At 42.1% G+C, this 12211-nt stretch overlaps 1 protein-coding gene across 4 annotated transcripts in view; it reads right to left on the bottom strand.

Moving 5' to 3' along the window:
• ATF6 (activating transcription factor 6) overlaps positions 1 to 12211 on the bottom strand; it is a 209274-nt gene that overhangs the window by 171396 nt on the left and 25667 nt on the right. For all 4 annotated transcript variants that reach the window (XM_040460897.1, XM_040460896.1, XM_040460898.1 and 1 more), the window contains exon 7: positions 9054 to 9274. In XM_040460897.1, coding sequence (XP_040316831.1) covers positions 9054 to 9274 — 221 coding nt within the window. The remainder of the gene's footprint in view (positions 1 to 9053; positions 9275 to 12211) is intronic.

Raw genomic sequence — 12211 nt, forward strand, 5'->3', positions numbered from 1 at the left:
CACACACACACACACACACACACACACACACACACACACACACACACCGGCAGAGCCACAGAAAATTTTAACCCTAACATTTTTAATCCTTGCATATCATTATTTAACCAGTCAAAAGTTCTCCTCCATTAATAATTAATATCCTTTCACAGAGTCATAAAATATAATCTTCCAGGGGACACGCCCCTTCCAGAATAGATAGCCATCGAAATACCTGGCCATTCTCCTTTGTGAATTATCTAGTCACATATTTTATCCATTTGATTATTGGGTTAACTTGCATTTTTCTCACTGATTTGTAAATACTCTCTAAATCAAAAAGGGTTTGGGGGCGCCTGGGTGGCTCAGTCAGTTAAGCCTCCTTGATTTTGATCTCAGGGCGCCTGTGTGGCTCAGCTGGTTAAGCATCGACTCTTGCATGATCTCATAGTTTGTGAGATTGAGCCCCACATTAGGCTCTGTGCTGACAGTACAGAGCCTGCTTGGGATTCTCTCTCTCCCTCTCTCTCTGCCCCTCCCCTGCTCATGCTCACACTCTCTCTCTCTCTCTCTCTCTGTGTCAGTTGAGTGTCCAACTCTTGGTTTTGGCTCAGGTCACCATCACATGGTGAGTTCGAGTCCCACATCAGGCTCTTCTGCGCTGACAGTGTGGAGCCTGCTTGGGATTCTCTCTCTCTCCTTCTCTCTCTCTCTCTTCCCCTCCCCACTCATGCTCTCTCTTTCTGTCTCTCTCTCAAAATAAATAAACTAAGAAAGAAAGAAAGAAAGAAAGAAAGAAAGAAAGAAAGAAAGAAAGAGGAAGGAAGGAAGGAAGGAAGGAAGGAAGGAAGGAAGGAAGACACAAAAGGCCACCCTGTGTATAATTCCATGACATAATATGTCCAGGATAGGCAATTCCATACAAACAGAAAGCAGGTTAGTGATTGCCAGGGGCTGGGGAGAGGAGGGGAATAGGAATGACCACTAATGGGTATGGAGGTTCTTTTTAGGGGGATGAGAACATTCTGCAATTAGATAGCAGCTCCTGTCATAGCACAACTTTGTGAATATACTGAAAACCACTAAATTTTAGCTCTTTTAAAGGTGAACTTTATCTCAACAAGCTATTAAAAAAAAAATTACATAGAAAGCTACAGACTCTCTCTCCAGACAAATGCACATACCCAGTACTATAATCAATGATGCAAGGAAAGGGGGGACGTGAAGAAAAGGGAGCTGTGTGTGGAGACACCATCCATGGCCCTGTGACTGGCACTCTCTCTCATACACTCAAAGTGGAAGAATAAATTAGAATTACCCTATGGAGGGCCATTTGACAATATCTATCAAAACGTAAAAACTACCTGCCTTCTGCCTCTAATTTCAGTTCTAGGAATTTCTCCTACACATATACTTGCACGTAAACAAAATTAAATGAGTACCGAGTTATTCAACGAAGGGACTGCTTATAAAGAAAAAACCTTAAGTAATTAGGACACCCTAACGAAACAGGCTACCACGCAGCTAGTAAAGGAACAAGAAAACGTTCTAAGTGCCGATATGGCAAGTACGCGAAGATATACTGAAGGGAAAAAGGAAGGTGCAGGACAGCATGTAGACACTAGTTACCGTTTCTGTAAAATAGGTAAATAGGTAAAACTGTAAATACCAATATATTAAGGAACTGTCTCAGGAATGACGCATGAAAAACTAGTAACAGTGACTGCTTCTGGACAGGGGAACCAAGTAGCTACAAAGCATGTGGGGCATGGAAGGACCGTCTTCAGGAACAGGTTGCAGGAAGGGAAACCAGAGAAAAGGGAGTTAAGTATTAATTATTTATTAAGATGGAAATCAGCATCCCTTTAAAAATAATTATTTCCTGGGGTGCCTGGGTGGCTCAGTCGGTTAAGCGGCCGACTTCGGCTCAGGTCATGATCTTGGAGTCCGTGAGTGTGAGCCCCGCATCAGGCTCTGTGCTGACAGCTCAGAGCCTGGAGCCTGGAGCCTGGAGCCTGCTTCGGATTCTGTGCCTCCCTCTCTCTATGCCCCTCCCCTGCTCATGCTCTGTCTCTCTCTCTCAAAAATAAGTAAACGTTAAAAAAATTTTTTTCAAGAATTATTTATTAACCTGATCAAGATGCCAAACTGAAAAAAAAAAACAAAAACAGAACAAAGAATGCCACAGCTGCCACAGTTCACAAATCTAACCTAATGACACAAATCTAAGTGCGGTACCAGCAGGGCGGGGGGAGAAACACCTTCTGTTCCCTTTCCAAAACCACTGTAACCACAAATGAAATGATTTGCCAAAGTCCTTATTCAAGATAAATTTTTAGAAGGCCCACACCTCCATCTAAGGAGAAACTACAAATATTTTAACAAAGCATCTTTTTCTCTGATCTGCAGAGTCCCTGCTAGCCGCAAAGCCAGAAAGCAGTCAGCACAGAAATAATCTTTTACTAAAATCTGGATGGCTTTTTCGGTCTCCAAATCCTTCCTGTTGAATTTGTTCTGATGGATTCCTTGACTTTCAAAGCCTACAGAAATATCATGATCCCATGTCTGTGTTGTGAAGGAATTTAGTCATAAAAAGTATCTATTCATTATTTATCTTCTTAGATCTAAGCTGGCCACACCATTTAAGGATATTCAGCTCACTCTTAGACCTAACAGAGAACCCATTCTTGGGTGTCACAGATAAAACGAGCAGCTTAAGCGTCATTCAAAAAGAAAAAGAAATTTTTTTTTCCAAAATAGAGCACAAGCACTCTCCATTTTTCTAACAGTTTCTCTGCATTGCTTTGCACTGGAAATAAATTACGTTAGATTTGTATTCTCCTTGAAAGGGACTTCTCTAGGGTCTCTTGTGAGTCGTGTTACTATACGTCTTCCCGGGCATGCCAAGAATACAAGGCCCTGACCACTCTTTACCCAGGCCATTTCTCAGGGCTGTTTCCAGCAAGAAACCTTGAGAGATGAGGTAATGTCTTCCTCTGGACAATGAGGAAACTTGCCCACCACTTGCTGTAAAGCTCAGCATTCCTTCACTGCAATAAAGAAACACCGTGTGCACAGCATCCGTCTGGGCCCAGATCATGTGACCTCCACGCTCACAGTACTAACATACCCAAAATCTTAAACCTAACGGTATAACGGTGTCTCCAGAGAAACGAAGTGACAAAGTTCCAGTTCACTATGCTAGAAGAATCCCATTCACGCGATTTCTAATACCTGCAGGCAGGTAGAAAGGGATCTCCCCAGCACCCAGCTTCTTATGATGGCTTTAGTGATTAGGGTAGGATCCCCCAAAGGGAGGAGACTGGGATGGGAGGGTCAAGGTCACTAAGTAAAGAATTAGAGAGTACAAGGTAATAAAAGGTTTGTAAGATGCTTCATGGGGTGAATGGGCTGAGAAGAAGGCCTGGGGCCTCCTGTCAGCAGAGCCTGTCTCTGATCAGCCTCCCATCTGATGTGATTTCTCCCAGATCAGCCTCCCATCTGATGTGATTTCTAGTTCTGACCTAGCTCCTGATCATTTTCTTTCCACTGTTACCACCTACTGATTTCCAATAGGGGTTTGCTTCACCTTGGCCCAGTGCGAAGGACACACAATACAATTTCACCACACTTTTTTTTTTCCTGGTCTTTTATCCCAAACAAGACAACTACAACAATATAACTCCATGGACCTAAAACCAGAGCTATAATGCTTCAGGAACTTCATGGAATTATGGTGGGTAGAGGGTAGTAGTTATGGCAATGCAGATTTAAACAGACTGCTTGCTTTCAGCCCTTGGTTCCACGTCTGGCAACATTCAACGGCCCTTTAAAGAAAGATAAGCACGCTCTCCTATGAAGGCAACTCTATAGTTCCAAGATTGCCATTTACTAAGAAACTGCATAAGAGAATTTCTACCCTGAAATGAGAGACCATGTTCATTTTTTCCATCACGATCAGAGCCAAAAACCAACCACATTTCTTGAAAACTTAGGTGAGGTTTCCAAGAGTTAAACAGAACAGATTTACCAGCAAAAGGCAGGAAGAGTGAGATTATAATTTGAACCAGGCAAACTGTTTCATAACAGAAAATGTGGCACTTAATGCAGTTTGCAGAATATGGTATGCAAAAAACGCTACTTAGGGCAGTAGCAGGTCTCCAGAGACTGAAACTAGCCAAACAAAAGAACAAAAAAGGTAGGAAAAAAGAAGCCATGTCAGCCTTACAAAGCCACAAAAGACTGATACGCTTTCTTTTGCTGAATTACTGCTTTTTCACCACACTTTTGGCTTAAAAGCACAAAAAGCACATAATGAAAAATTTTTCTTTTGGGCCATTTTTAATCAGAAATTTATACCACTTCAAATTTATCATAATTTCATGGGACTTGAGTCTAACAAATGCACGCACTATTAAGGTCAACCAAGTTACTAACACAGGAGACCATCCCAGCAGATCAAAGTTTCCTGCAGCTCCTTCTGGAACAAATTTACTTTGGGTTCCTGAGAGGCTTGGCCAGCTGATAGGACAGACTGATGTTTCTTCACTTGAAATAAACATTAAGTCAAAACCTCTACCAGAAAACTCATACTGAAAAAGCCTGGCTCACTTCCTGATATGCAGGCCAAGGAAAAATAAGCACAAAACCTCAACTCAGGTTGACTAGAAAATTTATTCTAATCGCCTTTAGGTCTCTTGCACTAGACACACAGTACTTGAAATCTTTCTCCTATAATACTGTCGACTCTAAACTCTGAAAAGTAGTAAGAATGCTAGCCAATAAATACTGCTTAAAAAAAAAATCATACCTATTGGTTCTATACTTCTGCATCTCACACATCCCCCAGTTCAATGTTGATGGAGGCTTCATCAGTAAATTATTCACCAGATTTACAGAATACTCTCAAGGGTGTAAGAGCAGAACAAACATGGTCTTTCGCACCAGAGAAGTTACAGTGAATGTCTAATTGATCAATAAATAATCAACTGAAATGTTCAGAGATTACAAAATGGGTCAGCAGAACACAATGATGAGTACCAACATTAAGATGCTCATTATTTAAGGGGCGCCTGGGTGACTCAGTTGGTTAAGCATCCTACTTGGGCTCAGGTCATGATCTTGCGGTTCACAAGTTGAAGTCCCCAGTGGGGCTCTGTGCTGACAGCTTAGAGCCTGGAGCCCGCTTCAGATTCTGTGTCTCCCTCTCTCTCTCTGCCCCTCCCCTGCTTGCACTCTGTCCCTCTCGCTCTCTCTCAAAAATAAACATTAAAAAATAATTTTAAAAAAAGATGCTTATTATTCAGATATTAGCTGGAAGAAAGAAGTTAAAAGATCTCCTCCTATTTTTAAATACAATGACTGGATCAAAGGATTTTAGGATTGGAAGGACCCTTTCCAAATTTTTTTTTTCAACGTTTATTTATTTTTGGGACAGAGAGAGACAGAGCATGAACGGGGGAGGGGCAGAGAGAGAGGGAGACACAGAATCGGAAACAGGCTCCAGGCTCTGAGCCATCAGCCCAGAGCCCGACGCGGGGCTCGAACTCCCAGCCCGCGAGATCGTGACCTGGCTGAAGTCGGACGCTTAACCGACTGCGCCACCCAGGCGCCCCAGAAGGACCCTTTCTAAACAACGCCTCCTGTACCTGTTCTAGTTGAGTCCTCTGGAATAACCCAGATCAATCACCCTGTTTTCCACACATCAACCTTCACGTCCTAGAATTGCCTCTCAGATCTACATTCAGTGTTCTTCAGTTTACTGAGTCATTCCAAACCTTAAACGCTGCCTCTACCCAGAACATAGTTTCCAGACACCCTTCCCATCCTAGCCACATTCCTCTGGACTGGCCCATGATCGGACGTTGTAAGTCTATGAATACGGACTAACATTATGTTAGTATTTTAACAACTGTGACATACTGTTAATCTATATTTTCTAAAGTTCTAATTAGTCTCTACCTTTTTCCATGTCTAAGGTATTTCATAACAAATACTTTAGGGGCACTTGGGTGGCTCAGTAGGTTAAGCATCCAACTTCAGTTCAGGTCATGATCTCACAGGTCATGAGTTCGAGTCCCACATCGGGCTCTGTGGTGACAGCTCAGAGCGTGGAGCCTGTTTCAGAATCTGAGTCTCCCTCTCTCTCTGCCCCTCCCCACTCATATGCAAGCACACACACACTCACTCTGTCTCTCAAAAAGAAACAAACATTAAAAAAATTAAAAATAAAAAAATAAATACTTTAAATGTCCTAACATGGAATAAAGACAACTTTGATATTTTCTGTTGCTAGTTCCATTGCACAGAAGAAACATTCAATTTATAATTTAAAGAGGATTAAAAGGAAAACTTAAAGGGTCATTTTAAAAATCCTCTTTCATTATTCTTAGCCTTCTCGGCCTCCTATGAAAAGCACACCCTTTCTTTTATTGGTTGTACCATCTTTTTTTTCTTTTTTTTTTTTCAACGTTTATTTATTTTTGGGACAGAGAGAAACAGCATGAACGGGGGAGGGGCAGAGAGAGAGAGAGGGAGACACAGAATCGGAAACAGGCTCCAGGCTCCGAGCCATCAGCCCAGAGCCTGACGCGGGGCTCGAACTCACAGACCGCGAGATAGTGACCTGGCTAAAGTCGGACGCTTAACCAACTGCGCCACCCAGGCGCCCCATTCTTTTTTAATTTTTTTATGTTTATTTATATTTGAGAGAGAGAGAGAGAGAGAGAGAGAGCAAGCAGGCGAGGAGCAGAGAGAAAGGGAGACACAGAATCGAGGCAGGCTCCAGGCTCTGAGCTGTCAGCACACAGCCCGACGCGGGGCTCGAACCCACAAACTGTGAGATCATGACCTGAGCCGAAGTCGGACGCTTAACCGACTGAGCCACCCAGGCTCCCCCCCATCCTTTTTTTTTTTTTTTTGAAAAAGAGTGAGAGAACAAGTACGCATGTGCAAGCAGGGGAGGGGCAGAGGAAGGGTGGAGGGTAGAAGAGAGAGAATCCCTAGCAGGCTCCACATTCAGCACAGAGCCCAACCAGGAACTCGATTCCATGACCCTGGGATCATGACCTGACCTGAAATCAAGAATCGGATGCTCAACCGACGGAGCCACTCAGGTGCCCCATACAACTTTTTAACTGACAAAACCACGGAATTGGTTTGGATGCCGATTGTTGTTTACTTACTGTGGAAATTTTCCCACACACCACAAGGAAGGAAAGAAAGACGACACACCCAACTTTGATGATTGTCAACATTTTGCCGATCTTGTTTCCTCCATCTTGGGTTCCCTGCCCCACCCCCAGAGTATTTCAAGCAAATGCCAGCGTATCGTTTCATCTTCAACTGAAACACACACTGTGTATTAGTGCCTATTATGCCATAAGCACTGTGCTTAACCTTTTCTGGACCTCAAATTAAAGGAACGTTAACAGTCAAGGCTAATCCTGTACCATCCATGTCTATTCTCATCCGACACTAATCTTCCCCCGCGTCTGGGTGCAGTTTTCAATACCTATAAACGCTATGGGAATTACTGCAGACCTTCAATGTTCTGCTTCATCAGAAAATATTCCTTTGTTATGGGTCTTTACAATATTGCCGGCTGAGGTCACTCGGTTGTGTTTAATGCAACAGAGGAGCAATTTCACTACTGGGCTGACAATAAATTAGGGTGGACCGATCAGACAGTACTCGATAACCTTCAGAACTCACAGCGCTTTAGGACTTTAAAAGTACTTCGCAATACCTGAAGAAAAGGTAGTGTGGCAATATTCACTGTCAGTAATATCTACTTTTATCTTAAAGAAAACATATGAGTTTGGCTTCCCAGTAACAATTTGAGAGATGGTTATTAGACTGGTTATTAGAATGGTTATTTGACTTTAACTTTCATTAAACTTTAGGCCCATGATATTCAATTACTTCTTAGTACATAACGTGAGGTATTTTTGTACCACTTTTTAAGAAAGCAGAGTTAGCTGGCAAATGCTATAACTGGCTTCAGGGAGGCCAGATCTTAGGAAACTCTGTGATTTATAAATTACAAAAAAAAGAAACCTTCAACAGGCTAGAAAACCCGAAGATTTGCAAAGATGGGAAAACACCAACTCCTAAGAGCAGGAAGTTATTACCCAGGGGTGAAAACCCTTCATAAGTCAGGACAGAAATATAAACCCTGATGAGAAAATAGTCTACAGACTCTTATCTGGGTCTTGCCAAAGACATTTCAATCAGGAGACCTGAAAGAATCCTGTAAGACACTAGTATCTGCCTGGGCTGGGGAAGGGCTTGAAGAATGTGAGGAGAGGGCTCGAAAGAAGGAGTTACAGCAAAGTATGCATACGTCACTTTTTTTTTTTTTTAATTTTTTAAGCTTTATTTATTTTAATTTTTTTTTTTTACATTTATTTATTTTTGAGAGACAGAGTGAGACAAAGTGAGAGTGGGGGAGGGGCAGAGAGAGAGGGAGACACAGGATAGGAAGCAGGCTCCACGCTCTGAGCTGTCAGCACAGAGCCCGACGTGGGGCTCGAACCCACAGACTGTGAGATCATGACCTGAGCCGAAATCAGATGCTCAACTGACTCAGCCACCCAGGCGCCCCAAAGCTTTATTTTTTTTTTTTAATTTTTTTTTTAACGTTTATTTATTTTTGAGACAGAGAGAGACACAGCATGAACGGGGGAGGGTCAGAGAGAGAGGGAGACACAGAATCTGAAGCAGGCTCCAGGCTCTAAGCTGTCAGCACAGAGCCCGACGTGGGGCTTGAACTCACGAACCAAACCATGAGATCATGACCTGAGCCGAAGTCGGACGCTCAATCGACTGAGCCACCCAGGCGCCCCTATACGTCACTTTTTATCAAACAACTTTAGCCTCTTTCAAACCTTTCGCTTGGATTCTAACAAAATAATCTGCCACCAAATAACGGATGTGCAATCCCAGCACATTCCTTTATTTGAGGCAGTATAAAATAATTTAGAAAACAGAAACAAGGCAAGGAAAACAAAGCGTGTCTTGGTTCTGTTGGTTTTGAAATCAGGTGTGATAAAGCACTGGGTTTCAACACTTACATCTGAGCCCACACTTCTCACGGTGCTTTGTAGGACAGGTTTAGTCACAGAGAGTTTTCCATTCGCCAGGCTGTTGGCCACAGGGGCCGGTACCACATTCACCATGGGATTAGGTAGTTGCGTGGCTCCCCCGGTGACAGCAAGGACCGGGGCAGGAGAGGGCAGGACTCCAGGTGCCTGAAGCTGGAGCACGGCAGGCGAAGAGAGCACTACTGTTGGACCTGAGTGCAGAAAGAAGGGAAGGAATCACAGCGTGCACGACCACTGAGGCAGAGGATGCCAAACACTCATGTCTCTTCTGTGGCTGTAACAGGAAGATGACACTGAAGGGATTTAAAACCACCAATGAAGGGGGTGCCTGGGTGGTTTAGTTGCTTAGGCATCTGGCTCTTGATTTTGCAGGTCATGATCTCACAGTTTCATGGGTTCGAGCCCCGCACTGGGCTCTATGCTGATAGCACAGAGCCTGCTTGGGATTCTCCCTTTCTCCCTCTGTCCCTCCCCTGCTTGTGCTCTCTCTCTCAAAATAAATAAATAAACATTAAAAAAAAAAACAGAAACAAAAACCCCACCAATTAAAACATAATCAATAGCAGCACACACACAAACTTCTATTGTTGTATTTTTAATGAAAACTGAATTTGTTCCCTTTGAAGTTATCATTAATAATGTATTTCCATATTTTTTCTCAACTGTATGCGTGCCAAACTTGGTAAGTTATACATAGATTTTTCTATCAACCTCTGAAATTAGTACTAAAAAATATTTTTCATATTGTAAGTAACAAGACTTTTATACTGAACACTGAGAGCCACGTATTTTATTTTTTAAATTGTTTTTAATGTTTATTTTTGAAAGAGAGAGAGAGAAAGAGAGTGAGCAGGCAAAGGGCAGAGAGACAGGGAGACACAGAATCCAAAGCAGGCTCCAGGCTCTGAGCTGTCAGCACAGAGCCCGACACGGGGCTCGAACCCATGAACTGCGAGATCATAACCTGAGCCAAAGGTGGTCATGGCTCAACTGACTGAGCCACCCAGGCGCCCCAAGAGAGCCATGTATTTTAAATTAATCGGATTTAGAAATGCAACACCAAAAATATATAAACGGTGATTCAGTAACTCAATACGTGGAAAGACAGGAGCTACAAATATCAAAATGTTAAAACTTGCAGCAATATTTATAATAGCCAAAATACATATGCAACCCAAGTGTGCATCAACAGATGAATGGATGAGGATGTGGTAAATACAGGCAGTGGAATACATAAAAAAGAACGAGATCTTGCTGTTTGCAACAACATGGATGGATCTAGATAACATAATGCTACGTGAAATAAGTCAGAGAAAGACAAATACCGCATGATTTCATTCATATGTGGAATCTAAGAAACAAAACAAACCAACAGAGAAAAAGGACAAACAGCAACAAAAACCAGACCCTTAAATACAGAGAACGGGTGGTCGCCAGTGGGGAGGAGGGTGGGAAAAGGGTGAGATAAAGGGATGTAGAGCACACTTCCTGTGATAAGCACTGAGTAATGTATAGAGTTGTTCAGGCGTTACCTGCACACCCGAAACACTTAGTAAGACTGTATGTTAATTAGACTTCAATTAAAAATATACTTTTGGGGGTGCCTGGGTGGCTCAGTCAGTTGAGCGGCTGACTTCAGCTCAGGTCATGATCTCACAGCTCGAAGGCTCGTGAGTTCGAGCCCCGTGTTGGGCTCTGTGCTGACAGCTTAGAGCCTGAAGCCTGCTTTGGATTCTGCGTCTCCCTCTCTCTGACCCTCCCCTGCTCATACTCTGTCTCTGTCTGTCTGTCTGTCTGTCTCTCTCTCTCTCTCTCAAAAATAAACAAATGTTAGAAAAAAAATTTTTAATATATTTTTTATAAAGTTGTTCATGATACCCTTGTTTAAAAAAAATGTTAAAACCATCTGAGATGAATTCGCAGCTAACAGGCACAGGAAACATAAATCCGTAATTTAAAACAGTCTGTAGACAATACCAACTCCCCCTACACACACAAAATGGCCTACAAATCTTTTCTCAATCCTCACATTTAACATTATTTTTTCAATTATGTTAATTGGAGAATCAGTATCATTAACCTAAAGAAGACTCCTATAACTCATAACTGTGGTCTATTAAAAATCTTACTTGCCTGCTCAATGTTTCCTTTCAGATCCGGCCAATTTTATCAGGTGCTGAAAGCCTCCCCCAATATCCACAGCTGCTTGAGCAAAATATCTAACAAAATAAAGGTACTAAAGTAACCAGCAACTAAAATTACATAAATATTTATAATTCTTCTTTAAGGGGAAAAAAAAAGCATTATACTTTCAGACAGCGTAACACGACCCATGTAAAACTCAGCTCGGTATTTCAAAGGATCAAGGAAAACTGAAAATCTAAATAATACTTCGGAACACCTGTTTGCTAAGAACACCTGTCTTAGCATAAAAAAAAAGTCACATCTATTAAATCAAAGTCTTTGTTTCAGATGGCCTCAAAAAGCATACTAAAAGTAGAATTTAGTTAACAGCATTACATCCCAGATAAATTATTAAATTAGCACAAAAGATGTAAAAGTAATACGTACAATTTACTTGGACAAAAATGATCACTAAACATTTTTATCTTCTTTTCCCTTGGACTCCTTTTATGAAACAAAAACGTATAAAATAAGGAAATGACTCAGAAGCAGATATAAATATGCTTAGACCAAATGTGCAAATATAAAAATAAATTAAATAGCATGTGACCAAATGCCAAGTGTTTTAGTAACACTTGTTAAGAAACCACAACACTCATTATTAACTCATCATTATGTAAAACTTCAACCAAGGGTTCCCACCCTGAATATAAGTGTTTTTCTTTAACATCAAAAAGTATGGGGCAACTGGGTGGGTCAGTCGGTGAAGCACCCAACTTCAGTTCAGGTCACGATCTCACAGCTCTTGGGTTCGAGCCCCGTGTCAGGCTCTGTGCTGACAAGCTCAGAGCCTGGAGCCTGCTTCAGATTCTGCATCTCTCTCTGCCCCTCTCCCTCCCTCCCTCCCTCCCTCTCTCTCTCTCTCTCATACACACACAAAAGTAAATAAATATTAAGAAGAAAAATTTTTTTTAAAAAGTATCATGGCCACCCAAGATGGTCAG

Source organism: Herpailurus yagouaroundi, unplaced genomic scaffold (assembly GCF_014898765.1).
Source record: "Herpailurus yagouaroundi ecotype Mexico unplaced genomic scaffold, PumYag 253, whole genome shotgun sequence".
Classification (NCBI taxonomy): domain Eukaryota; kingdom Metazoa; phylum Chordata; class Mammalia; order Carnivora; family Felidae; genus Herpailurus; species Herpailurus yagouaroundi.